The following is a 25,914-nucleotide window of genomic DNA, read 5'->3' on the forward strand; positions in this document are numbered from 1 at the left end:
TTTGAAGAAACTAGAATATAGGGTTGTCCCGATACCAATATTTTGGTACCGGTACCAAGATGTATTTCGATACCTTTCTAGATAAAAGGGACCGTTATTGGCTTTATTTTAACAAAACATCTTAGGGTACATGAAACATATGTTTATTATTGTCATTTAGTCATTTGTTTATTGTAATTTAGACTACCTCTTTGAAGCTCATGGAGAGAATGCCAAGAGTGTGCGAAAAAGTAATCGGAGTAACGGGTGGCTATTTTGAAGAAACTACAATATAGGGTTGTCGTGATACCAATATTTTGGTACCGGTACCAAGATGTATTTCGATACCTTTCTAGATAAAAGGGACCGTTATTGGCTTTATTTTAACAAAACATCTTAGGGCACATGAAACATATGTTTATTATTGTCATTTAGTCATTTGTTTATTGTAATTTAGACTACCCCTTGAAGCTCATGGAGAGAATGCCAAGAGTGTGCGGAAAAGTAATCGGAGCAACGGGTGGCTATTTTGAAGAAACTAGAATATAGGGTTGTCGTGATACCAATATTTTGGTACTGGTACCAAGATCTATTTCGATACCTTTCTAGATAAAAGGGACCGTTATTGGCTTTATTTTAACAAAACATCTTAGGGTACATGAAACATATGTTTATTATTGTCATTTAGTCATTTGTTTATACCTCTTGAAGCTCATGGAGAGAATGCCAAGAGTGTGCAAAGCAGTACTCAGAGCAAAATGTGGCTATTTTGAAGAAACTACCAATATAGGGTTGTCCCGATACCAATATTTTGGTAGCGGTACTAAAATGTATTTTGATACTTTTCGATACTTTTCTAAATAAAGGGGACCACAAAAAATGGCATTATTGGCTTTATTTGAACAAAACATTTGACAGTACATGAAACATATGTTTTATATTGTCATTTAGTCCTTAAATAAAATAGTGGACATACTAGACAACTTGTCTTTTAGTAGTAAGTAAACAAACAAAGACTCCTAATTAGTCTATGCAGTAACATATTGTACCAGTACTTTTTAGAGGCGGTATAGTACCGAATTTGATTAGTATCGCGGTGCTATACTAGTACCGGTATACCCAGGGCCGGCCCGTGGCATAGGCCGTATAGGCAAATGCTAAGGGCGCCGTCCATCAGGGGGCGCCATGCCAGTGCCACAAATGCTGGAGAAAAAAAAAAAAAGTTGGTACTATTATTTCTAAATACAAAAAATAATCCCACGTTAATTAAAATGCAAAGTAAAGCCTATTTAATAGAAATATTATTTGTTACAACATTACGCCCCCTCCCTTCCCGTATCATGACTCTTTGTGGACGTCACCACATCAAAAAATCAACACAAGATGTCAAAACGGCCAAAACTGTCAGGTGCCCAGGGAAGAAAAAGGAGAAAAGAAGAGGAGGAGAAACGAGAAAAAGACAGAGTTAGCAGGTAGGTAACGTTAGCCTACATGAAATTATTTGTCTGTTACAGAATGTGATAGTAACCTGGCTTTTTAGCATTAAGCTAATGTTACATGATTCGGCAATTGCTAATCAATAAATAGCTAGTTCTGCTTTAACGTCGGGTTAATATTGTGGAGGGGGCTAAATTGTTATGGAAAATAATAATGTAACGTTAGGTAATTACAGTACTCCCACCTTACATTCCTCAGGGACATTTGTATTAGATCTTTTAAGCAGGTGTTTTTTGTTTACATTGTTATTGCCTTCTGGTTAGCTAATGTTTGCCCTGCAGGTAATAGTCACTTTTCCACCCCTTTATATATTAGGTATAGTTGTAAGTAAAAAAAAAAAAAGGTCAAAGACAAAGCTATTCGGGTTCTTGTGAGTATATACACTTCACTGCCGATGTGGGGGGGGGGGGGGGGCGCCACCTAAAATCTTGCCTAGGGCGCCAGATTGGGTATACCGTACAACCCTACTAGAAGGTAAAACATGTTTTCAGTTATTTGACCTTTTTTTTTGTGAAGTACATAACTCCACATGTGTTCATTCATAGTTTTGATGTGACAATCTACAATGGAAATAAAGAAAACGCATTGAACGAGGAGAAGGTGTGTCCAAACTTTTGGCCTGTACTTGTAGGTCATCGGGTAGGAATGCCTGCAGTTTTTCGGGAGCTGCCGGTTTTGCCATTCATCCCAAAACTCCCAGCTAAAATCTACCCAAAATGCCAGCTCAACATAGTCTGTCGCGTTCTATACACAGACACACATATATCAAATATATAAGTACATATATTTGCTCGTGGTTAATATCTGCTTATCCATATATGTGGTATATATGAATACATGTTCTCCAATGCTTGGTATATATGTACTGCAGATATAAAGAAGGTCATATAGTTTGCGATGTTACTATCTATGAGGTTAGGATGTTAAAAAAGATAAGGCTGTGATTGCCCCTCCCATGCACTCGCCGTCCCTCCCCAATCCTAATTGCAAACTACCAACGTGACGGACCCCGTTTTGGTCGTCTGAAAGAGTGTCGCCCGTATTCCAAAAGCATATTGGCAATATATATATGTATGTACACACACACGTACCCTCGTAAAGAGTACGACTCTGGTCCGGACTGAAGGAGAGGGAGTGGTCCAAGTATAGTAGAGCTACAAGTTCTCAGCGATAAAAACGTTTGGTCTTTTGGTCCCTAAAACAACTGAGGAATGACAGGTAAGACTGTTGCTAGGGTTCTCCTTGGCAACGGTATCCCCTGGAAACGGACAGGCACTCCGAAGCTAAAGACGGCCATCCCAAATGTGTGTCCTGACATCACTTCTTCTGAAACGCATTCCTTCGTGTTTCAACGGCCCAAATTCAAAGCATCTCGACTCCCGTTTTTTAAAAAGTTTCTTATGCTCTGGTTGGACTTTGGACATCCATGTTCCCTTTTAAAAGTTCACTGGTGTTGATCATTGGATGGTTTTTTTTTTTGTTTTCTTTTCCTTTTTTTTTTACTTCCCCCGCTCCCGTCATTGTTCAAGACAAAGTTGTTCCAGAAAAAAGGTAGAGTAGCTGTCATCCAAGCAGGGTTCCAGGAGGAAGGAGGTGTGTACATGTGCAGAAGAACAAGTCCACGGGCAAAACCAAGGTGGTACAAATTCTCTCTTGAGTTCCAAAGTTGTTTTTCAGTACATCCAAAAGGAATTTTCCATGACTCTGACATCTCTCTCTCTCTCTCTCCCTCGATGTCCTCTCCTTCCGAAAGCAGCCTCAGCGTCTCAGATGTTGAGTTTGCGTTCTGTAGCGGGTGGCAAATAGTCAACATATGATTCAGCTCTACAAAACCTGCGAAACACAGCAGACAGAGACAAAGGTAAGGAAACAAATCCATTATTGGGGTTTATTCTGTTGTGAGCGAGCTGACGGGAGGCGAGAAGCAGGGCACAGAGTTTACCCTTAATGCCAATGATTGTGGAAGCCCGCCTAAAACACAACTGTTTTTTTTAACGTGAAATGTCATTTATTGCAGAGTCCAGAAGAAAACACACAAAATCCTACACTCTTTTTAACTTTTATTGCCAATTTTATGCTGACAACCAGTCCAATTTCACAGAGGTGTGGATTCGAGTCACATGACTTGGACTCGAGTCAGACTCGAGTCATGAATTTGATGACTTTAGACTCGACTTGACAAAATGTAAAAAGACTTGCAACTGGACTTAGACTTTAACATCAATGACTTGTGACTTCACTTGGACTTGAGCCTTTTGAATTGACATGACTTGACATGACTTGCTACTTTCCCCAAAACCCAAAGATGAAAAAGTTATTCGGGAGCGCTCCGTATTTTTCATTGTGTACTTGTCTATCAGCGTTGCGTGTGTCAGCTGGTGTGCTCTCAGTACAACAGCCAATCAAATTACATCTACTTTGTTTTCATCACACAGCATTCATCCAATCAAATTGCAGGAAGAAGACATGTCCAAACCACACGCCAGTGAACAAAAAATGATACCTAAAATAATTTCGTTTGGGTATAAAAATTACGAGGTGGTCAACACAAAACGGTTTGCAGTATGCAACACATGCGGTTCCAAAATGACTGATGGAGAGGCAACAACTTCCAACTTCGTCCGGCATTTGAAGTTGCACAAAGAACGGTAAGTTTTGAATGTAAGATAACGTTTATTGGCTAAGTAACGTGACTTTTATTTGCTGTGTAGTTAAATCAGTGAGGCTGTAAACTCACTGCTAACGTTATAACGTTATTGCAAACACGGGAATCTGTTGCAGTTCACTACCTTATTCATACTTTTTGTTCAGTGATTTTTTTCAAGCAGGGTTACGTTAGTCAATATATCACACGTAACGTTAGACGGCGGTCAGCAGCACCGCGTATTTTAGCCACCTACAAAAAGACAAAAATAGTCAAATAAAGGTCAGTTAAAATGTATACTATATTATGAATATGTGTACCGTTTTAGCTAGCTTTCTGACATACTGTTGGTTGTTTACCTCAGTGGTCCCCAACCACCGGCCCGCGGCCCGGTACTGGTCCGTGGATCGATTGGTATCGGGCCGCACAAGAAATAATTGTTTTTTCTTTTCTTTTTTTAATTAAATCAACATAAAAAACACAAGATACACTTACAAGTAGTGCACCAACCCAAAACAACTCTCTCCCCCCTTTTGTTCTGGGCATTGAACATGAAGACTCTTCCTTCACTGTTCCGAGTGGCCATGAGAGTCTTGGCAGTGCCTGCCTCCGGTGCTCCAGTGGAGCGAGTTTTCAGCCATGGTGGCATCATACTACGCCCCCATCGTGCACAAATGACTGACAGACTCTTGGCTAATTTGGTCTTTTGCAAATGCAATGCAGCATAGGGCCCTGACATATAAAAAGTACAACTTTTTTGTTATGTTCACGTATATGTCATGTTTTTTCAATGTTAACACTTTTGTACAAATAAGTACATTTGCACTTTATTTTTCAATGTGTTTGTTCTGTAAAGGAATGAGTTAATGTTTCAAATGACTGGTTAATAGTGCTATTATAAAGTGCAATGTCAGCACAATTTTCTTTCCTGCAATTTCAAATGCACTTGTTTTGATAAATAAATACAGCGTTTGAAAAGCATACACAATCTGTGTTAATATATTAGTCTGTGGTTAAAAGGACTTGAAAGGACTCGAAACTCAAAATGCAGGACTTAGGACTTGACTTGAGACTTTCCAGTCTTGACTTTGGACTTGACTCGGGGCTTGCCTGTCTTGACTCGGGACTTGACTCGGACTTGAGGGCAAAGACTTGAGACTTACTTGTGACTTGCAAAACAATGACTTGGTCCCACCTCTGCAATTTCAACATGCAATCCCTCCCGTGCGGACGTATCCGTCTCGGCTTCGCTCCCAGACACACAACACTTTCGGGGTGTGTTCAAGACCGTGGTACCAAGGAACATCGTAGCACATGAACATACACATTACCACCGGCAGGTAGTTACAGTATAAATGGATATACAAACCCCGTTTCCATATGAGTTGGGAAATTGTGTTAGATGTAAATATAAACGGAATACAATGATTTGCAAATCATTTTCAAGCCATATTCAGTTGAATATGCTACAAAGACAACATATTTGATGTTCAAACTCATAAACCTTTTTTTTTTTTTTGCAAATAATAATTAACTTAGAATTTCATGGCTGCAACACGTGCCAAAGTAGTTGGGAAAGGGCATGTTCACCACTGTGTTACATGGCCTTTCCTTTTAACAACACTCAGTAAACATTTGGGAACTGAGGAGACTAGAGATGCGCGGATAGGCAAATATTTCATCCGCAACCGCATCAGAAAGTCGTCAACCATCCGCCATCCACCCGATGTAACGTTTGATCAGAACTGCACCCGCCCGCCATCCGCCCGCACCCGCCCGTTATATCTAATATAGACGATGCAAGGCATTAGTGAGGCACCTGCCAACTACTCCGGTTTTCCCGTAATTCGTACGGTTTTCATCAACCTATTCCGGGTTACGGGTGCAGTGATAAAAAATACGGTTTTTCATTAATTAAAAAAAAAAAAAGGGTGAAAACTACGCGAATTGCTCCTTGTGCAGACAAGATTTTTCGATCGGACACGGAGGAATTAGCGATGTAAAAGACCACGTTGGGACAAAAAAACACAAGTCTAATGCCGTTGCTAGCGATACAAGTGGAAAACTTTCAACGTTTTTCGTCGCCCAAACAGATTCTTTGGATGTGATAAATGCCGAAGTTTTATTTACGGAGGCAATAATTGAGCATGGACTTCCAATCGCACTGGCTGATCACATGGGACAGTTAAATGTTTGTAATGCAACCTTTAAAAATCATTACGCGGTGATCGCAGTCCCAAAAATAAACTTTTCTTGCATGAAAAATTCGCTTTATATTACTATAGAGTCCTTTTAACGAATGAGTTTGATGGTTTATCACAAACCTTAAATGAAAGAAGTCCTTTGTTCTCCTGCACCATGCATGCACTTTGGCCTTGCTTCGTGTTTGGTGCGCAATCCTGTCGGCTGTATTTCACAGCACGACATACTGTTAAAAGTGTTTATACTATTTATGCTTTCAAGTCCAAGTTGAAGAAATCTTGTTAAATGTTGACAGCATAACTACCAAAATACAGAAGTATGTCCTTAATATTTTTGCAGTGCTATTTCTGTTGAAAAGTTCAAATGATTACATTAGAGATGTGATGTGCCACTTTTCAAGTGTCTGATGGCTTCAATGCATTTTCATTAATTTTTCATATTTTGAATTCTTTTGAAAGGCTTACAAAAAAAAAACTACATTTGAATTGTAATTCCATGCTATTGACAGGACTATTAATTTGAATGAAGTTAGCTTACCATGTTTACAGTATGATCATTGTGATAGAAATGTGAATTTTAGGCACAGAATATTTTATACAATTGAACAAGGCAGTAGATTATACAAGCTTGGACAGAAAGTTAATAATGACACCAATTTTTTTTTTTAATGGAATTGTTTAGTACTGTTTTACCATTTGTTTACTGTAAAAAGTGTTTATACTTTCAATGAACAAATTGAAGTCTTGTGAAAGGTTGACAGGATAACTGGCATTAACTGTCAAAATAATTTCAAACTATTGAAGTTAGCTTACAGAATAAACATGTCAATCAACCCATATGATTTTTGCTGTCATATTTTTGTTTTGAAAAGTCACTGTGACTGATAGAAAAGTGATGGTTTTAGCAACATTTTAACCTGTCTGAATGCTAATAATCATTTTGCGTCGGGGGGCGAAGCCCTGAACCCTCCACCAGGACTTTGTCCTGGACCTACCGGGGCCTGCGGCCCCTGGACCCTGGCTACTAGGTTTTTCTGATTTCAAAAGTTGGCAGGTATGTTTGCAGTCTATTCAATTGAATATAAGATGAAAAGGATTTGCAAATCATTGTGTTCTCTTTTTATTTACCATTTACACAAGGTGACAACTTCACTGCTTTTGGGGTTTGTACTTAAAACAGCCAATGGTGTTTTAGTCATCACCTCAATAATTACAAATATTCAAATAAAAAATGATGATACATTAAGTAATTTAAACAAACAAAAAAAAAAAAGTTCTTCAGATGGCCGTACATCATTTAGATATAAACTGCAGTGAATTGCAAAAGGCTGTTTAGTTGCTGAAATGCCGACACATAATAGAAGTTAGTTTGGAATATTTCTGTGTGAGAAGGAATGGTTGCACATATTTAGTGACACATTCATATGACTTTGTTTCTCCCTGCAGTGCTTTGCCTCAGGACACATTCCTTGTATGGTTGGGTTAGTTTGTGAGTGGGTGATAAGTTGCCCTTGAATGAAGTCATCAGCGCTGAATGAACGACACGGCCTGAACTCTCCATCACGCAGATGAAGGGAGGAGACAAAGAGGAACGGCACAATTACTCGCCTTAGGGGTAATAAATGCCTTTTCGTCGGGAGGCCATTCCTTTCTCCCCGCAACCATTTACCAGTTATCTGTTACCCCCACGTGTAACACACTGGGTCACTCACTAAACACCAGGACAGAATTCCATGAAATATTGCTTGTTTGCATAAAAATGGCAAATAATGACCTTTAAGTTTGTACCTAGTGCATCATAGGAAGGATCATTTCCCTTTTCTAGCTAATACTGCTTCTACGTTTTGTCCATTCTTTCTTGAAGGACATTAGTGGGGTCACGAGGTCTTTACATGCAGCTTCTAAGATCGGACACTTCCATGTACAAAAGCCAAAAGCAGTGAAGTTGTCACGTTGTCCATCCATCCATCCATCTTCTTCCGCTTATCCGAGGTCGGGTCGCGGGGGCAGCAGCCTAAGCAGGGAAGCCCAGACTTCCCTCTCCCCAGCCACTTCATCCAGCTCCTCCCGGGGGACCCCGAGGCGTTCCCAGGCCAGCCGGGAGACATAGTCTTCCCAACGTGTCCTGGGTCTTCCCCGCGGCCTCCTACCGGTCGGCCGTGCCCTAAACACCTCCCTAGGGAGGCGTTCGGGTGGCATCCTGACCAGATGCCCGAACCACCTCATCTGGCTCCTCTCCATGTGGAGGAGCAGCGGCTTTACTTTGAGCTCCCCCCGAATGACAGAGCTTCTCACCCTATCTCTAAGGGAGAGCCCCGCCACCCGGCGGAGGAAACTCATTTCGAACGCTTGTACCCGTGATCTTGTCCTTTCGGTCATAACCCAAAGCTCATGACCATAGGTGAGGATGGGAACGTAGATCGACCGGTAAATTGAGAGCTTTGCCTTCCGGCTCAGCTCCTTCTTCACCACAACGGACCGATACAGCGTCCGCATTACTGAAGACGCCGCACCGATCCGCCTGTCGATCTCACGATCCACTCTTCCCTCACTCGTGAACAAGACTCCGAGGTACTTGAACTCCTCCACTTGGGGCAAGATCTCCTCCCCAACCCGGAGATGGCACTCCACCCTTTTCCGGGCGAGAACCATGGACTCGGACTTGGAGGTGCTGATTCTCATCCCAGTCGCTTCACACTCGGCTGCGAACCGATCCAGTGAGAGCTGAAGATCCTGGCCAGATGAAGCCATCAGGACCACATCATCTGCAAAAAGCAGAGACCTAATCCTGCGGCCACCAAACCAGATCCCCTCAACGCCTTGACTGCGCCTAGAAATTCTGTCCATAAAAGTTATGAACAGAATGGGTGACAAAGGGCAGCCTTGGCGGAGTCCAACCCTCACTGGAAACGTGTCCGACTTACTGCCGGCAATGCGGACCAAGCTCTGACACTGATCATACAGGGAGCGGACTGCCACAATCAGACAGTCCGATACCCCATACTCTCTGAGCACTCCCCACAGGACTTCCCGAGGGACACGGTCGAATGCCTTCTCCAAGTCCACAAAGCACATGTAGACTGGTTGGGCAAACTCCCATGCACCCTCAAGGACCCTGCCGAGAGTATAGAGCTGGTCCACAGTTCCACGACCAGGACGAAAACCACACTGTTCCTCCTGAATCCGAGGTTCGACTATCCGGCGTAGCCTCCTCTCCAGTACACCCGAATAGACCTTACCGGGAAGGCTGAGGAGTGTGATCCCACGATAGTTAGAACACACCCTCCGGTTCCCCTTCTTAAAGAGAAGGGGAACCGGAGGGTTATTTTATTTTATTTTTATTTTATTTACCATTTACACGTTGTGTAAATGGTAAATAAAAAGAGAATACAACAAATCCTTTTCAACTTATATTCAATTGAATAGACTGCAAAGACAAGATCTTTCATGTTCACACTGAGAAAAATTAGTTATTTTTTGCAAATATGAGCTCATTTGGAATTTGATGCCTGCAACATGTTTCAAAAAAGCTGGCACAAGTGGCAAAAAAGAGTGAGAATGTTGAGGAATGCTCATCAAAGAGTTATTTGGAACATCCCACAGGTGAACAGGCTAATTGGGAACAGGTGGGTGCCATGATTGGGTATAAAAGCAGCTTCCATGAAATGATCACTCATTCACAAACAAGGACGGGGCGAGGGTCACCACTTTGTCAACAAATGCCTGAGCAAATTGTTTAAGAACAACATTTCTCAACAAGGAATTGAGGGATTTCACCATCTAAGTGTTACGGCTCAGGCTCCTGCCAACGCCGCTCATCCGTCTGTGCGCACCTCGGGACACGCCCACGGGTGCGCACATCCAGAGACGCGCCGCGCGCGTCCCCGCCCTGCAGCAGCCACCAGCTGCAATCACTCGCTGGCAATCTTCACACCTGGAACTGATGAGGGCGAGCTGGTTAAAAGACCAGTGGACCCTAGGATCGGCGCGGGAACTTAGTTTTCTCATGGTGTACCGTAAGGCTTATGATCTCTTTCTGTCTCTGCGTGTTTTCCCTCGTGTCTGACATCCTTGTTTGTTCTCCCGTGCCTCCGCAGTGTTTACCTTCCGTTGCCCTGGATTTTGACTGCCTCCTTCGTTTCCTTGACTGCTCGCTTGCCCCTGGACTTTGACGCCTCTCTCTCGCCCCGGGTCACCTGCCTGCCCCATGGACTGCCTCGTTTGCTCTCTCTCTTCAACACTTGGTAACACACTTCAGCTAACTACACACATAGTCTTACACCACACACTCTTGTATTCTAGTTCACACTTCATTTCCTTAGTTCAGTAGTATTGTTTATTATTATTTATATATATATATATATATATTGACTATATATATAATAAATAATTGTATATACTGCCCCCTGGTGTCTGTTTGCCGTCACCTCCCCTCAGTAAACACTACACTACGCTCCGTCATATCATCAAAAGGTTCAGAGAATCTGGAGAAATCACTGCACGTAGGCCGTGATATTACGGACATTCCATCCCTCAGGCGGTACTGCATCAAAAAGCGACATCGGTGTGTAAAGGATATCACCACATGGGCTCAGGAACACTTCAGAAAACCACTGTCAGTAACTACAGTTGGTCGCTACATCTGTAAAGTGCAAGTTAAAACTCTACTATGCAAAGCCAAAGACATTTATCAACAACACCCAGAAATGCTTCGCTGGGCCCGAGCTCATCTAAGATGGACTGATGCAAAGTGGAAAAGTGTTCTGTGGTCTGACGAGTCCACATTTCAAATTGTTTTTGGAAACTGTGGACGTCGTGTCCTCCAGTCATACCGGACTGTTCTAGGCGCAAAGTGTAAAAGGCAGCATGTGTGATGGTATGGGGGTGTATTAGTGCCCAAGACATGGGTAACTTACACATCTGTGAAGGCACCATTAATGCTGAAAGGTACATACAGGTTTTGGAGCAACATATGTTGCCATCCAAGCAACGTTACCATGGACGCCCCTGCTTATTTCAGCAAGACAATGCCAAGCCACGTGTTACATCAACGTGGCTTCATAGTAAAACAGTGCGGGTACTAGACTGGCCTGCCTGTAGTCCAGACCTGTCTCCAATTGAAAATGTGTGGCGCATTATGAAGCCTAAAATAGCACAACGGAGACCCCCGGACTGTTGAACAACTTAAGCTGTACATCAAGTAAGAATGGGAAAGAATTCCACTTCAAAAATGTGTCTCCTCAGTTCCCAAACCTTTACTGAGTGTTGTTAAAAGGAAAGGCCATGTAACACACTGGTAAAAATGCCCTTTTTGCAATGTGTTGCTGCCATTAAATTCCAAGTTCATGATTATTTGCAACAAATAAGAAAGTTTCTGAGTGTGAACATGAAATATCTTGTCTTTGCAGTCTATTCAATTGAATATAAGTTGAAAAGGATTTGTTGTAGTCTCTTTTTATTGACCATTTACACAACGTGACAACTTCACTGCTTTTGGGTTTGTAAAGAAATTGTAATTATGGACTGCCCCTGTAACCACTTGGTATTGTAAATACCGTAGTATCGCCCAAAACTAGTGTAAAGTATCCAAACAACAGAAGAATAAGTGCTTAGTACATTTGAACAGAAGTGTAGATAGAACCATGTCACCATAGAAAGTAACAAACTATTATCAGTAAATTAGCAAAAAGATGAATAATTGTTTTGAGTACCGTATTTTCCGCACTATTAGCCGCACCTAAAAACCACAAATTTACTCAAAAGCTGACAGTGCGGCTTATAACCCGGTGCGCTTTATATATGGATTAATATTAAGATTCATTTTCATAAAGTTTAGGTCTCGCAACTACGGTAAACAGCCGCCATCTTTTTTCCCCGTAGAAGAGGAAGCGCTTCTTCTTCTACGGCAAGCAACCGCCAAGGTAAGCACCCGCCCCCATAGAAGAGGAAGCGCTTCTTCTTCTACTGTAAGCAACCACCCGCCCCCGTAGAAGAAGAAAAAGCGCGCGGATATTACGTTTCATTTCCTTTGTGTGTTTACATCTGTAAAGACCACAAAATGGCTCCTACTAAGCGACAGGTTTCCGGTTCATGAAAAGACGCAATCTCTCCATCCGCACACGGACTACTATTTCACAGCAACTGCCTAAAGACTTTCAAGAAAAGCTGGCTACTTTCCGTGCATATTGTTAAAACAAGATAGCTGAAAAAAAGATCCGGCCAGAGAACATTATCAACATGGACGAGGTTCCACTGACTTTAGATATTCCTGTGAACCGCACTGTGGATACAACGGGAGCACGTACGGTGAATATTCGCACCACAGGGAATGAGAAGTCATCCTTCACTGTGGTTCTAGCTTGCCATGCTAATGGCCAGAAACTTCCACCCATGGTGATATTCAAAAGGAAGACCTTGCCAAAAGAGACCTTTCCAGCCGGCGTCATCATAAAAGCTAACTCGAAGGGATGGATGGATGAAGAAAAGATGAGCGAGTGGTTAAGGGAAGTTTACGCGAAGAGGCCGGGTGGCTTTTTTCACGCAGCTCCGTCCATGTTGATATACGACTCCATGCGCGCCCACATCACGCTGGTTTTTAATATATTATTAAAGTTTGACTGACCTATCTGACTGTTTTTTTGACATTCCCTTTAGCGCAGTTAGATGCGGCTTACAACACGGGGCGGCTTATAGGTGGACAAAGTTTTGAAATATGCCGTTCATTGAAGGCGCGGCTTATAACCCAGGGCGGCTTATGGTGCGGAAAATACGGTAAATGAAACAAACAAATATATTTGAGTCCATCCTTAGTGTGGCACATATGTGGTCTCTCACTAACTCTGGCAGACTATCAGGGGACTTGAGGCAGTCATCAGACCAAAGCAAATGAAGATCAGCAAACGAGTGCTTGAGCTCTCGGTGACGCTACATCAATGTTTCTTTACAAGACATTTGCAGATCATCTCCTTTTTATGAGGCATCTGCAAATGTTGATGACATTCCTAAAAGGGTTAGTGAAAGCTCACCAGGCCATGTGATCATACATCAGTGTGAGGTGTGGCGGCTCACTTCATCAGCCATCAAAGTGGCGTGACGACAAGAGAGTGGCGGTTCTGACCTGTGTGCGACATGGCGGCTGGCCTGGGGGCTAGTAGGGGCGGTTTGCGTCCTTCGGCCTCTTCAGCTGCACCTTGAGTCTTTTCATGCCGATCTGGAAGCCGTTCATGGACTGGATGGCAGCTTGGGCACTGCCTGGGTTATCGAAGCTCACGAAGCCTGAGGGAGGGTGGAGACAAGAGCACAGGTTAGACCGTGATTGGCAGATACAATATCATGACTTGTGAGTAGGGATGGAGTCCGATACTGGCCCAAAAATGTTTTTGCTCCAACCCAAACGGCAAAACTATCACATAAACCCGGCTCTAGAGCCACATGTTCTGATTACTGCTTTGCACACTCTTGGCATTCTCTCCATGAGCTTCAAGTGACAACCACTTCAGGTGACTTCCTCTTCAAGCTCATGAAGAGAATGCACTGCAAAAAGTCAGTGTTCAAAAACAAGAAAAAAAAAAATACAAAAATGAGGGGTATTTTAATGAACTAAGCAAAATGATCTGCCAATAGAACAAGAAAATTTGGCTTGTCCAGACTTTCCAAAACAAGTCAAATGAGCTAACCTCAATGAACCCAAAAATACCTTAAAATAAGTTTATTGTCACTAATAACAAGTGCACTTTTCTTGGTAGAAAAAACAAATATGAGACCTTTTTTTCTCATATGTTGAAAAATGTTCTTAAATGAAGTAAATGCTAGTGCCATTATCTTGACATAATGATATGCGCTCGACATTACATTTCTTGAAACCATCAAACTTATACTAAAAACTAATTTATTGTTCTTAATGGAAAGGCAACAAGGCAAACGCTTGTTACTCTCGGGGTCTCCTATCCGCTCAGGAAAATCATATTGTCTAAAATTGCATTTTTCCATGGATAACATGACATCATTGCACCAAGTGCGTGCTCTTTCAGTCAATTAGTGAATATATATATATATATATATATATATATATATATATATATATATATATATATATATATATATATATATATATATATATATATATATATATATATATATATACATACATACAGGTATATATATATATATATATATATATATATATATATACAGGTATATATATATATATATATATATATATATATATATATATATATACAGGTATATATATATATATATATATATATATATATATATATATATATATATATATATATATACAGGTATATATAAATATATATATACATACAGGTATATATATATATACATATATATATATATATATATATACATACATACAGTATATACATATATATATACAGTATATGTATATATATATACAGTGTATATATATATATATATATATAAACAGTATATATATATATATATTATATATATATATATATATACTGTATATATATATATATATATATACACATATACATACAGTATATATATATATATATATATATACTGTATATATATATATATATATATACAGTATATATATATATACAGTATATATATATATATATGTATAAATACAGTATATATATATATACATATACATACTGTATATATATATATATACACACATATACATACAGTGTATATATATATATATATATATATATACAGTATATATATATATATATATATACAGTATATATATATATATATATATACATATACATACTGTATATATATATATACATGGGATTTAGCGATTAGGAGTGACAGATTGTATAGCATGTTCTACATGTTATAGTTATTTGAATGACTCTTACCATAATATGTTACGTTAACATACCAGTTGGTTATTTATGCCTCATATAACGTACACTTATTCAGCCTGTTGTTCACTATTTATTTATTTTAAATTGCCTTTCAAATGTCTATTCTTGCTGTTGGCTTTTATCAAATACATTTCCCCCAAAAAATGCGACTTATACTCAAGTGCGACTTAATATGTTTTTTTCCTTCTTTATTATGCATTTTCGGCCGGTGCGATTTATACTCCAGAGGGACTTATACTCTGAAAAATACGGAATGTAAAACATGTTTTCGGTTATTTCACTTTTGTTTGTTAAGTACATAACTCCACATGTGTTCATTCATAGTTTTGATGTGACAATCTACAATGTAATTAGTCATGAACATAAAGAAAACACATTGAATGAGGAGAAGGTGTGTCCAAACTTAAGGCCTGTACTGTACTTCAGTTATCTCTGAGCAGAACAATATCATAGTCCAATACTTTTGGAAGAAGAACAACAAAAGGATGACAGAAACAGGAGAAGGGGCATGCAACCAACATCACAATATGAGCCGATGGTGTTTAAAACCAATGAAATATCCACACAGTTGTGCTATTTATTTGATTTTTTGTTTCAAAATCACAAGTTGAGATCTGAACAGCTCCATTTTGGACACAATATTAGGTACACCGGCATGATCTAATGAGCTCCAAGAGCTGAAAGAACAAATCTGCCTTTGCAAAATATACTGGATGGATGCATCACATGAACAATACAGGTAAAAGCCAGTAAATTAGAATATTTTGAAAAACTTGATTTATTTCAGTAATTGCATTCAAAAGGTGTAACTTGTACATTATATTTATTCATTGCACACAGACTGATGCATTCAAATGTTTATTTCATTTAATTTTGATGATTTGAAGTGGCAACAAATGAAAATCCAAAATTCCGTGTGTCACAAAATTAGAATATTACTTAAGGCTAATACAAAAAAGGGATTTTTAGAAATGTTGGCCAACTGAAAAGTATGAAAATGAAAAATATGAGCATGTACAATACTCAATACTTGGTTGGAGCTCCTTTTGCCTCAATTACTGCGTTAATGCGGCGTGGCATGGAGTCGATGAGTTTCTGGCACTGCTCAGGTGTTATGAGAGCCCAGGTTGCTCTGATAGTGGCCTTCAACTCTTCTGCGTTTTTGGGTCTGGCATTCTGCATCTTCCTTTTCACAATACCCCACAGATTTTCTATGGGGCTAAGGTCAGGGGAGTTGGCGGGCCAATTTAGAACAGAAATACCATGGTCCGTAAACCAGGCACGGGTAGATTTTGCGCTGTGTGCAGGCGCCAAGTCCTGTTGGAACTTGAAATCTCCATCTCCATAGAGCAGGTCAGCAGCAGGAAGCATGTAGTGCTCTAAAACTTGCTGGTAGACGGCTGCGTTGACCCTGGATCTCAGGAAACAGAGTGGACCGACACCAGCAGATGACATGGCACCCCAAACCATCACTGATGGTGGAAACTTTACACTAGACTTCAGGCAACGTGGATCCTGTGCCTCTCCTGTCTTCCTCCAGACTCTGGGACCTCGATTTCCAAAGGAAATGCAAAATCTGCATGGTTGGGTGATGGTTTGGGGTGCCATGTCATCTGCTGGTGTCGGTCCACTCTGTTTCCTGAGATCCAGGGTCAACGCAGCCGTCTACCAGCAAGTTTTAGAGCACTTCATGCTTCCTGCTGCTGACCTGCTCTATGGAGATGGAGATTTCAAGTTCCAACAGGACTTGGCGCCTGCACACAGCGCAAAATCTACCCGTGCCTGGTTTACGGACCATGGTATTTCTGTTCTAAATTGGCCCGCCAACTCCCCCGACCTTAGCCCCATAGAAAATCTGTGGGGTATTGTGAAAAGGAAGATGCAGAATGCCAGACCCAAAAACGCAGAAGAGTTGAAGGCCACTATCAGAGCAACCTGGGCTCTCATAACACCTGAGCAGTGCCAGAAACTCATCGACTCCATGCCACGCCGCATTAACGCAGTAATTGAGGCAAAAGGAGCTCCAACCAAGTATTGAGTATTGTACATGCTCATATTTTTCATTTTCATACTTTTCAGTTGGCCAACATTTCTAAAAATCCCTTTTTTGTATTAGCCTTAAGTAATATTCTAATTTTGTGACACACGGAATTTTGGATTTTCATTTGTTGCCACTTCAAATCATCAAAATTAAATGAAATAAACATTTGAATGCATCAGTCTGTGTGCAATGAATAAATATAATGTACAAGTTACACCTTTTGAATGCAATTACTGAAATAAATCAAGTTTTTCAAAATATTCTAATTTACTGGCTTTTACCTGTATAATATGCAGCTAAATATGGATGTGCATGACAATGAACGGCTAGCACATTTAGAAACTACTATAAGTGTGTTTGTGTATTAGATGTCATTAGATATTGCAGGTGCACCACATGTTGGGCTGCTTATTGTTTAGTAGCCAACTGACTTCAAATATCCATCACAATACAATTTTGGATCCAAATCAGTCCACTTAGCTGCTGTTTGCCAGCAAGTTCTAGACAAATATCATCATTGCACAACTACATACAGTCGTGATCAAAAGTCTACATACACGTGTAAAGAACATCATGTCATGGCTGTCTTCACTTTACAATCATTTCTACAACTCTTTTTTTTTTTTTTTGTGATGTAGTGATTGGAGCACATACTTGTTGCTCACAAAAAACATTCATGAAGTTTGCTTCTTTTATAATAATAATAATAATAATAGATGTTATTTGTAAAAAGCACTTTACATTGAACAAAGTGCTACAGTGTATTAAAAAAAAAAAAGAAAGATAATAAAAATGAATATAAATAAAAACTAGAACAGCCTAATAGCTAGAACTAGTACCGTATTTTCCGCACTATTAGCCGCACCTAAAAACCACAAATTTACTCAAAAGCTGACAGTGCGGCTTATAACCCGGTGCGCTTTATATATGGATTAATATTAAGATTCATTTTCATAAAGTTTAGGTCTCGCAACTACGGTAAACAGCCGCCATCTTTTTTCCCCGTAGAAGAGGAAGTGCTTCTTCTTCTACGCAAGCAACCGCCAAGGTAAGCACCCGCCCCCATAGAACAGGAAGCGCTTCTTCTTCTACTGTAAGCAACCACCCGCCCGCGTAGAAGAAGAAAAAGCGCGCGGATATTACCGTACGTTTCATTTCCTTTGTGTGTTTACATCTGTAAAGACCACAAAATGGCTCCTACTAAGCGACAGGGATCCGGTTCATGAAAAGACGCAATCTCTCCATCCGCACACGGACTACTATTTCACAGCAACTGCCTAAAGACTTTCAAGAAAAGCTGGCTACTTTCCGTGCATATTGTAAAAACGAGATAGCTGAAAAAAAGATCCGGCCAGAGAACATTATCAACATGGACGAGGTTCCACTGACTTTTGATATTCCTGTGAACCGCACTGTGGATACAACGGGAGCACGTACGGTGAATATTCGCACCACAGGGAATGAGAAGTCATCCTTCACTGTGGTTCTAGCTTGCCATGCTAATGGCCAGAAACTTCCACCCATGGTGATATTCAAAAGGAAGACCTTGCCAAAAGAGACCTTTCCAGCCGGCGTCATCATAAAAGCTAACTCGAAGGGATGGATGAAGAAAAGATGAGCGAGTGGTTAAGGTAAGTTTAAGTTTACGCGAAGAGGCCGGGTGGCTTTTTTCACGCAGCTCCGTCCATGTTGATATACGACTCCATGCGCGTCCACATCACGCTGGTTTTAATATATTATTAATGTTTGACTGACCTATCTGTTTTTTTGACATTCCTTTAGCGCAGTTAGATGCGGCTTACAACACGGGGCGGCTTATAGGTGGACAAAGTTTTGAAATATGCCGTTCATTGAAGGCGCGGCTTATAACCCAGGGCGCCTTATGGTGCGGAAAATACGGTATGCATAAATCTAAAAAAAAAAGCTTTTTAAAAAAGAAGGGTTTTTTAAGCCTTTTTTTTAAAAGCATCCACAGTCTGTGGTGCCCTTAGGTGGTCAGGGAGAGCGTTCCACACAGACTGGGAGCGGCGGCGAATTTATTATGGGTCTACTGAAAATGTGCTGGGTCAAAAGTATACATACAGCAATGTTAATATTTGCTTACATGTCCCTTGGCAAGTTTACCTGCAATAAGGCGCTGTTTGGTAGCCATCCACAAGCTTCTGCTTGACCACTTGACCACAAAATTGCTGCAGTTCAGCTAAATGTGTTGACATGGACTTGTTTCTTCAGCATTGTCCACACGTTTAAGTCAGGACTTTGGGAAAGGCCATTCTAAAACCTTCATTCTAGCCAAGATTTAGCCATTCCTTTACCACTTTTGAGGTGTGTTTGGGGTCATTGTCCTGTTGGAACACCCAACTGCGCCCAAGACCCAACCTCCGGGCTGATGATTTTAGCTTGTCTTGAAGAATTTGGAGCTAATCCTCCTTTTTCATTGTCCCATTTACGCTCTGTAAAGCAGCAGTTCCATTGGCAGTAAAACAGGCCCAGAACATGATTCTACCACCACCATGCTTGGCGGTAGGATTGGTGTTCCTGGGATTAAATGCTTCACCCTTTCTCCTCCAAACATATTGCTGGGTATTGTGGCCCAACAGCTCCATTTTTGTCTCATCTGACCACAGAACTTTCCTCCAGAAGGTCTTATACCCAGCAATATGTTTGGAGGAGAAAAGGTGAAGCCTTTAATCCCAGGAACACCATTCCTACCGCCAAGCATGGTGGTGGTAGAATCATGTTCTGGGTCTATTTTGCTGCCAATGGAACTGCTGCTTTAAATGGGACAATGAAAAAGGAGGATTAGCGACAAATTCTTCAGGACAAGCTAAAATCATCAGCCCGGAGGTTGGGTCTTGGGCGCAGTTGGGTGTTCCAACAGGACAATGACCCCAAACACACCTCAAAAGTGGTAAAGGAATGGCTAGAAAGAAGGTTTTTTAGAATGGACTTCCCAAATTAAATGTGTGGACAATGCTGAAGAAAAAAAAGTCATATGTCCACTTTACACTTGAAATCTATTTTACGTTTCCCCAACGACATTTATTGTGAAAGTTACTGACTGTTCGGTCCAAGATGGCGGACGACTGGCTTAAACACTCCACAATATACAGGTAAAAGCCAGTAAATTAGAATATTTTGAAAAACTTGATTTATTTCAGTAATTGCATTCAAAAGGTGTAACTTGTACATTATATTTATTCATTGCACACAGACTGATGCATTCAAATGTTTATTTCATTTAATTTTGATGATTTGAAGTGGCAACAAATGAAAATCCAAAATTCCGTGTGTCACAAAATTTGAATATTACTTAAGGCTAATACAAAAAAGGGATTTTTAGAAATGTTGGCCAACTGAAAAGTATGAAAATGAAAAATATGAGCATGTACAATACTCAATACTTGGTTGGAGCTCCTTTTGCCTCAATTACTGCGTTAATGCGGCGTGGCATGGAGTCGATGAGTTTCTGGCACTGCTCAGGTGTTATGAGAGCCCAGGTTGCTCTGATAGTGGCCTTCAACTCTTCTGCGTTTTTGGCTCTGGCATTCTGCATCTTCCTTTTCACAATACCCCACAGATTTTCTATGGGGCTAAGGTCAGGGGAGTTGGCGGGCCAATTTAGAACAGAAATACCATGGTCCGTAAACCAGGCACGGGTAGATTTTGCGCTGTGTGCAGGCGCCAAGTCCTGTTGGAACTTGAAATCTCCATCTCCATAGAGCAGGTCAGCAGCAGGAAGCATGAAGTGCTCTAAAACTTGCTGGTAGACGGCTGCGTTGACCCTGGATCTCAGGAAACAGAGTGGACCGACACCAGCAGATGACATGGCCCCCCAAACCATCACTGATGGTGGAATCTTTACACTAGACTTCAGGCAACGTGGATCCTGTGCTTCTCCTGTCTTCCTCCAGACTCTGGGACCTCGATTTCCAAAGGAAATGCAAAATTTGCTTTCGTCAGAAAACATGACTTTGGACCACTCAGCAGCAGTCCAGCTCTTTTTTTCCTTAGCCCAGGTGAGACGCTTTTCGCGCTGTTTCTTGGTCAACAGTGGCTTGACACGAGGTATGCGGCAGTTGAAACCCATGTCTTTCAAGCGCCTCTTGGTGGTGGATCTTGAAGCACTGACTCCAGCAGCTGTCCACTCCTTCTGAATCTCCCCCACATTTTTGAATGGTTTTTTTTTCACAATCTTGACCAGGGCGCGGTGATCCCTATCGCTTGTACACTTTTTCTGACCACAGTTTTTCCTTCCCTTTGCCTCTCCATTAATGTGTTTGGACACAGAGCTCTGAGAACAGCCAGCCTCTTCAGCAATAACCTTTTGTGTCTTTCCCTCCTTGTGCAATGTGTCGATGGTTGCCTTTTGGACAGCTGTCAAATCTGAAGTCTTCCCCATGTTTGTGTAGGCTTCAGAACTGGACTGAGAGACCATTTAAAGCCCTTTGCAGGTGTTTTGAGTTAATCAGCTGATTAGTTTGTGGCACCAGGTGTCTTCAAAATTTAACCCTTACACAATATTCTAATTTTGTGACACACGGAATTTTGGATTTTCATTTGTTGCCACTTCAAATCATCAAAATTAAATGAAATAAACATTTGAATGCATCAGTCTGTGTGCAATGAATAAATATAATGTACAAGTTACACCTTTTGAATGCAATTACTGAAATAAATCAAGTTTTTCAAAATATTCTAATTTACTGGCTTTTACCTGTATAGTAAATACATAAGAGCAATATTGCCCCCTTGTGGAACTGTGCCGTCACAACTCCCCCACTCAAACTCATAACAGTGTGGACAATGCTGAAGAAACAAGTCCATGTCAGAAAAGCAACACATTTAGCTGAAGTGCAGCAATTTAGTGGTCAAGTGGTCAAGCAGAAGCTTGTGGATGGCTACCAAAAGCGCCTTATTGCAGGTAAACTTGCCAAGGGACATGTAAGCAAATATTAACATTGCTGTATGTATACTTTTGACCCTCACATTTCCAGTAGAGCCATAATAAATTCATAAAAGAAGGAATGGCTAGAAAGAAGGTTTTTAGAATAGCCTTCCCAAATTAAATGTATGGACAATGCTGAAGAAAAAAAAGTCATATGTCCACTGATGTTTAAAAACTCTACACTCGAAATCTATTTTACGTTTCCCCAACGACTTTTATTGTGAAAGTTACTGACTGTTCGGTCCAAGATGGCAGACGACTGGCTTAAACACTCCACAATATATAGTAAATACAAAAGAACAATATTGCCCCCTTGTGGAACTGTGCCGTCACAACTCCCCCCTCAAACCCATAACAGTGTGGACAATGCTGAAGAAACAAGTCCATGTCAGAAAAGCAACACATTTAGCTGAACTGCAGCAATTTAGTGGTCAAGTGGTCAAGCAGAAGCTTGTGGATGGCTACCAAAAGCGCCTTATTGCAGGTAAACTTGCCAAGGGACATGTAAGCAAATATTAACATTGCTTTACGTATACTTTTGACCCTCACATTTCCAGTAGAGCCATAATAAATTCATAAAAGAAGGAATGGCTAGAAAGAAGGTTTTTAGAATGGCCTTCCCAAATTAAATGTGTGGACAATGCTGAAGAAAAAAAAGTCACATGTCCACTGATGTTTAAAAACTCTACACTCGAAATCCATTTTACGTTTCCCCAACGACTTTTATTGTGAAAGTTACTGACTGTTCGGTCCAAGATGGCAGACGACTGGCGTAAACACTCCACAATATATAGTAAATACATAAGAGCAATATTGCCCCCTTGTGGAACTGTGCCGTCACAACTCCCTCCTCCAACCCATAACAGTCCTGACTTAAACGTGTGGACACATTTAGCTGAAGTGCAGCAATTTAGTGGTCAAGTGGTCAAGCAGAAGCTTGTGGATGGCTACCAAAAGCGCCTTATTGCAGGTAAACTTACCAAGGGACATGTAAGCAAATATTAACATTGCTTTACGTATACTTTTGACCCAGCACATTTCCAGTAGAGCCATAATAAATTCATAAAAGAAGGAATGGCTAGAAAGAAGGTTTTTAGAATGGCCTTCCCAAATTAAATGTGTGGACAATGCTGAAGAAAAAAAAGCCATATGTCCACTGATGTTTAAAAACTCTACACTCGAAATCTATTTTACGTTTCCCCAACGACTTTTATTGTGAAAGTTACTGACTGTTCGGTCCAAGATGGCAGACGACTGCGTAAACACTCCACAATATATAGTAAATACAAAAGAACAATATTGCCCCCTTGTGGAACTGTGCCGTCACAACTCCCTCCTCCAACACATAACAGTCCTGACTTAAACGTGTGGACACATTTAGCTGAAGTGCAGCAATTTTGTGGTCAAGTGGTCAAGCAGAAGCTTGTGGATGGCTACCAAAAGCGCCTTATTGCAGGTAAACTTGCCAAGGGACATGTAAGCAAATATTAACATTGCTGTATGTATACTTTTGACCCTGACTGACTGTTTGGTCCAAGATGGCAGACGACTGGCGTAAACACTCCACAATATATAGTAAATACATAAGAGCAATAGGGCAGCACAGTGGCAGAGGGGTTAGTGCGTCTGCCTCACAATACGAAGTTGCTGAGTAGTCTGGGGTTCAATCCCAGGCTCGGAATCTTTCTGTGTGGAGTTTGCATGTTCTCCCCGTGACTGCGTGGGTTCCCTCCGGGTACTCCGGCTTCCTCCCACCTCCAAAAACATGCACCTGGGGATAAGTTGATTGGCAACACTAAATTGGCCCTAGTGTGTGAATGTGAGTGTGAATGTTGTCTGTCTATCAGTGTTGGCCCTGCGATGAGGTGGCGACTTGTCCAGGGTGTACCCCGCCTTCCGCCCCATTGTAGCTGAGATAGGCTCCAGCGCCCCCCGCGACCCCAAAAGGGAATAAGCGGTAGAAAATGGATGGATGGACATAAGAGCAATATTGCCCCCTTGTGGAACTGTGCCGTCACAACTCCCTCCTCCAACCCATAACAGTCCTGACTTAAACGTGTGGACAATGCTGAAGAAACAAGTCCATGTCAGAAAAGCAACACATTTAGCTGAAGTGCAGCAATTTAGTGGTCAAGCAGAAGCTTGTGGATGGCTACCAAAAGCGCCTTATTGCAGGTAAACTTGCCAAATATTAACATTGTTGTATGTATACTTTTGACCCAGTAGAGCCATAATAAATTCATAAAAGAAGCAAACTTCATGAATGTTTTTTGTGACCAACAAGTATGTGCTCCAATCACTACATCACAAAAAAAAATAAGAGTTGTAGAAATGATTGACAGCCATGACATGATGTTCTTTACAAGTGTACGTACACTTTTCACCACCACTGTAAATCTCTTATTTTCATTTGGTTGGAAAACAGGGAGGTGCTGGGAGGTTAGCAAGGGGCTGCGGTAAAGAAGGTGATTAGTAAAAAAAAGAATAAATAATCAATAATCTTCTGGTTCTGTTAATTTTTACCCACCAAAGCATTTACTTTGGTTTGTCGCCCGATCCACAAACACTTTGGAGGAGATGACATTACCGAATGGCAGGAACATCTGCATCAGTTCTCCATCCCCAAACTCCTGAGGGAGGTGGTAGATGAACAGGTTGCAACCTTCTGGTCCTGCACATGGAGACAGAGAGACAGGGAGGAGGGGGGGAGACAAATAGTGAAAGTGTCGTGAGAGAGGATGGCAGGAAAGCCCACGTTTTTCTTCTTCTTTGCCTACACGGAAAAGTGGTCATGGTTTACTGAAGAAATGTGATGTATTACAACAAATCCCTTTCAACTTATATTCAATTGAATAGACTGCAAAGACAAGATGTTTCATGTTCACACTCAGAAACTTTCTTATTTGTTGCAAATATTAGCTCATTTGGAATTTGATGCCTGCAACATGATTCAAAAAAGCTGGCACAAGTGGCAAAAAAGAGTGAGAAAGTTGAGGAGCGCTCATCAAAGACTTATTTCAGAATCAGAATCAGAATCAGAATCAGAATCGGCTTTATTGTCATTACGCAAGGTAACGAGATTGAGGCCATTCCTTACAGTGCGATGTGTGCATGCTAGAAAAACAATGTGCAAATATATACAGGTAAAAGCCAGTAAATTAGAATATTTTGAAAAACTTGATTTATTTCAGTAATTGCATTCAAAAGGTGTAACTTGTACATTATATTTATTCATTGCACACAGACTGATGCATTCAAATGTTTATTTCATTTAATTTTGATGATTTGAAGTGGCAACAAATGAAAATCCAAAATTCCGTGTGTCACAAAATTAGAATATTACTTAAGGCTAATACAAAAAAGGGATTTTTTAGAAATGTTGGCCAACTGAAAAGTATGAAAATGAAAAATATGAGCACGTACAATACTCAATACTTGGTTGGAGCTCCTTTTGCCTCAATTACTGCGTTAATGCGGCGTGGCATGGAGTCGATGAGTTTCTGGCACTGCTCAGGTGTTATGAGAGCCCAGGTTGCTCTGATAGTGGCCTTCAACTCTTCTGCGTTTTTGGGTCTGGCATTCTACATCTTCCTTTTCACAATACCCCACAGATTTTCTATGGGGCTAAGGTCAGGGGAGTTGGCGGGCCAATTTAGAACAGAAATACCATGGTCCGTAAACCAGGCACGGGTAGATTTTGCGCTGTGTGCAGGCGCCAAGTCCTGTTG

At 40.9% G+C, this 25,914-nt stretch overlaps 1 protein-coding gene across 6 annotated transcripts in view; it reads right to left on the reverse strand.

Annotated features, from left to right (window-relative positions):
* Window positions 1-1,987: 1,987 nt before the first annotated feature.
* celf4 (CUGBP, Elav-like family member 4) overlaps window positions 1,988-25,914 on the reverse strand; it is a 373,411-nt gene continuing 349,484 nt past the window's right edge. For 3 of the 6 annotated variants that reach the window (XM_061932612.2, XM_061932611.2, XM_061932609.2), the window contains exons 12-14: window positions 24,714-24,857; window positions 13,439-13,596; window positions 1,989-3,309 (exon numbers count right to left, since the gene is read on the reverse strand). In XM_061932612.2, the coding sequence (XP_061788596.1) occupies window positions 13,469-13,596; window positions 24,714-24,857 (272 nt within the window). In that variant the 3' untranslated portion in view covers window positions 1,989-3,309; window positions 13,439-13,468. Of the gene's footprint in view, window positions 3,310-13,438; window positions 13,597-24,713; window positions 24,858-25,914 lie in introns of all 6 variants that reach the window. The other 3 variants (XM_061932615.2, XM_061932613.2, XM_061932610.2) reach the window with 2 other exon arrangements.

Source organism: Nerophis lumbriciformis, linkage group LG38 (genome assembly GCF_033978685.3).
Source record: "Nerophis lumbriciformis linkage group LG38, RoL_Nlum_v2.1, whole genome shotgun sequence".
Classification (NCBI taxonomy): domain Eukaryota; kingdom Metazoa; phylum Chordata; class Actinopteri; order Syngnathiformes; family Syngnathidae; genus Nerophis; species Nerophis lumbriciformis.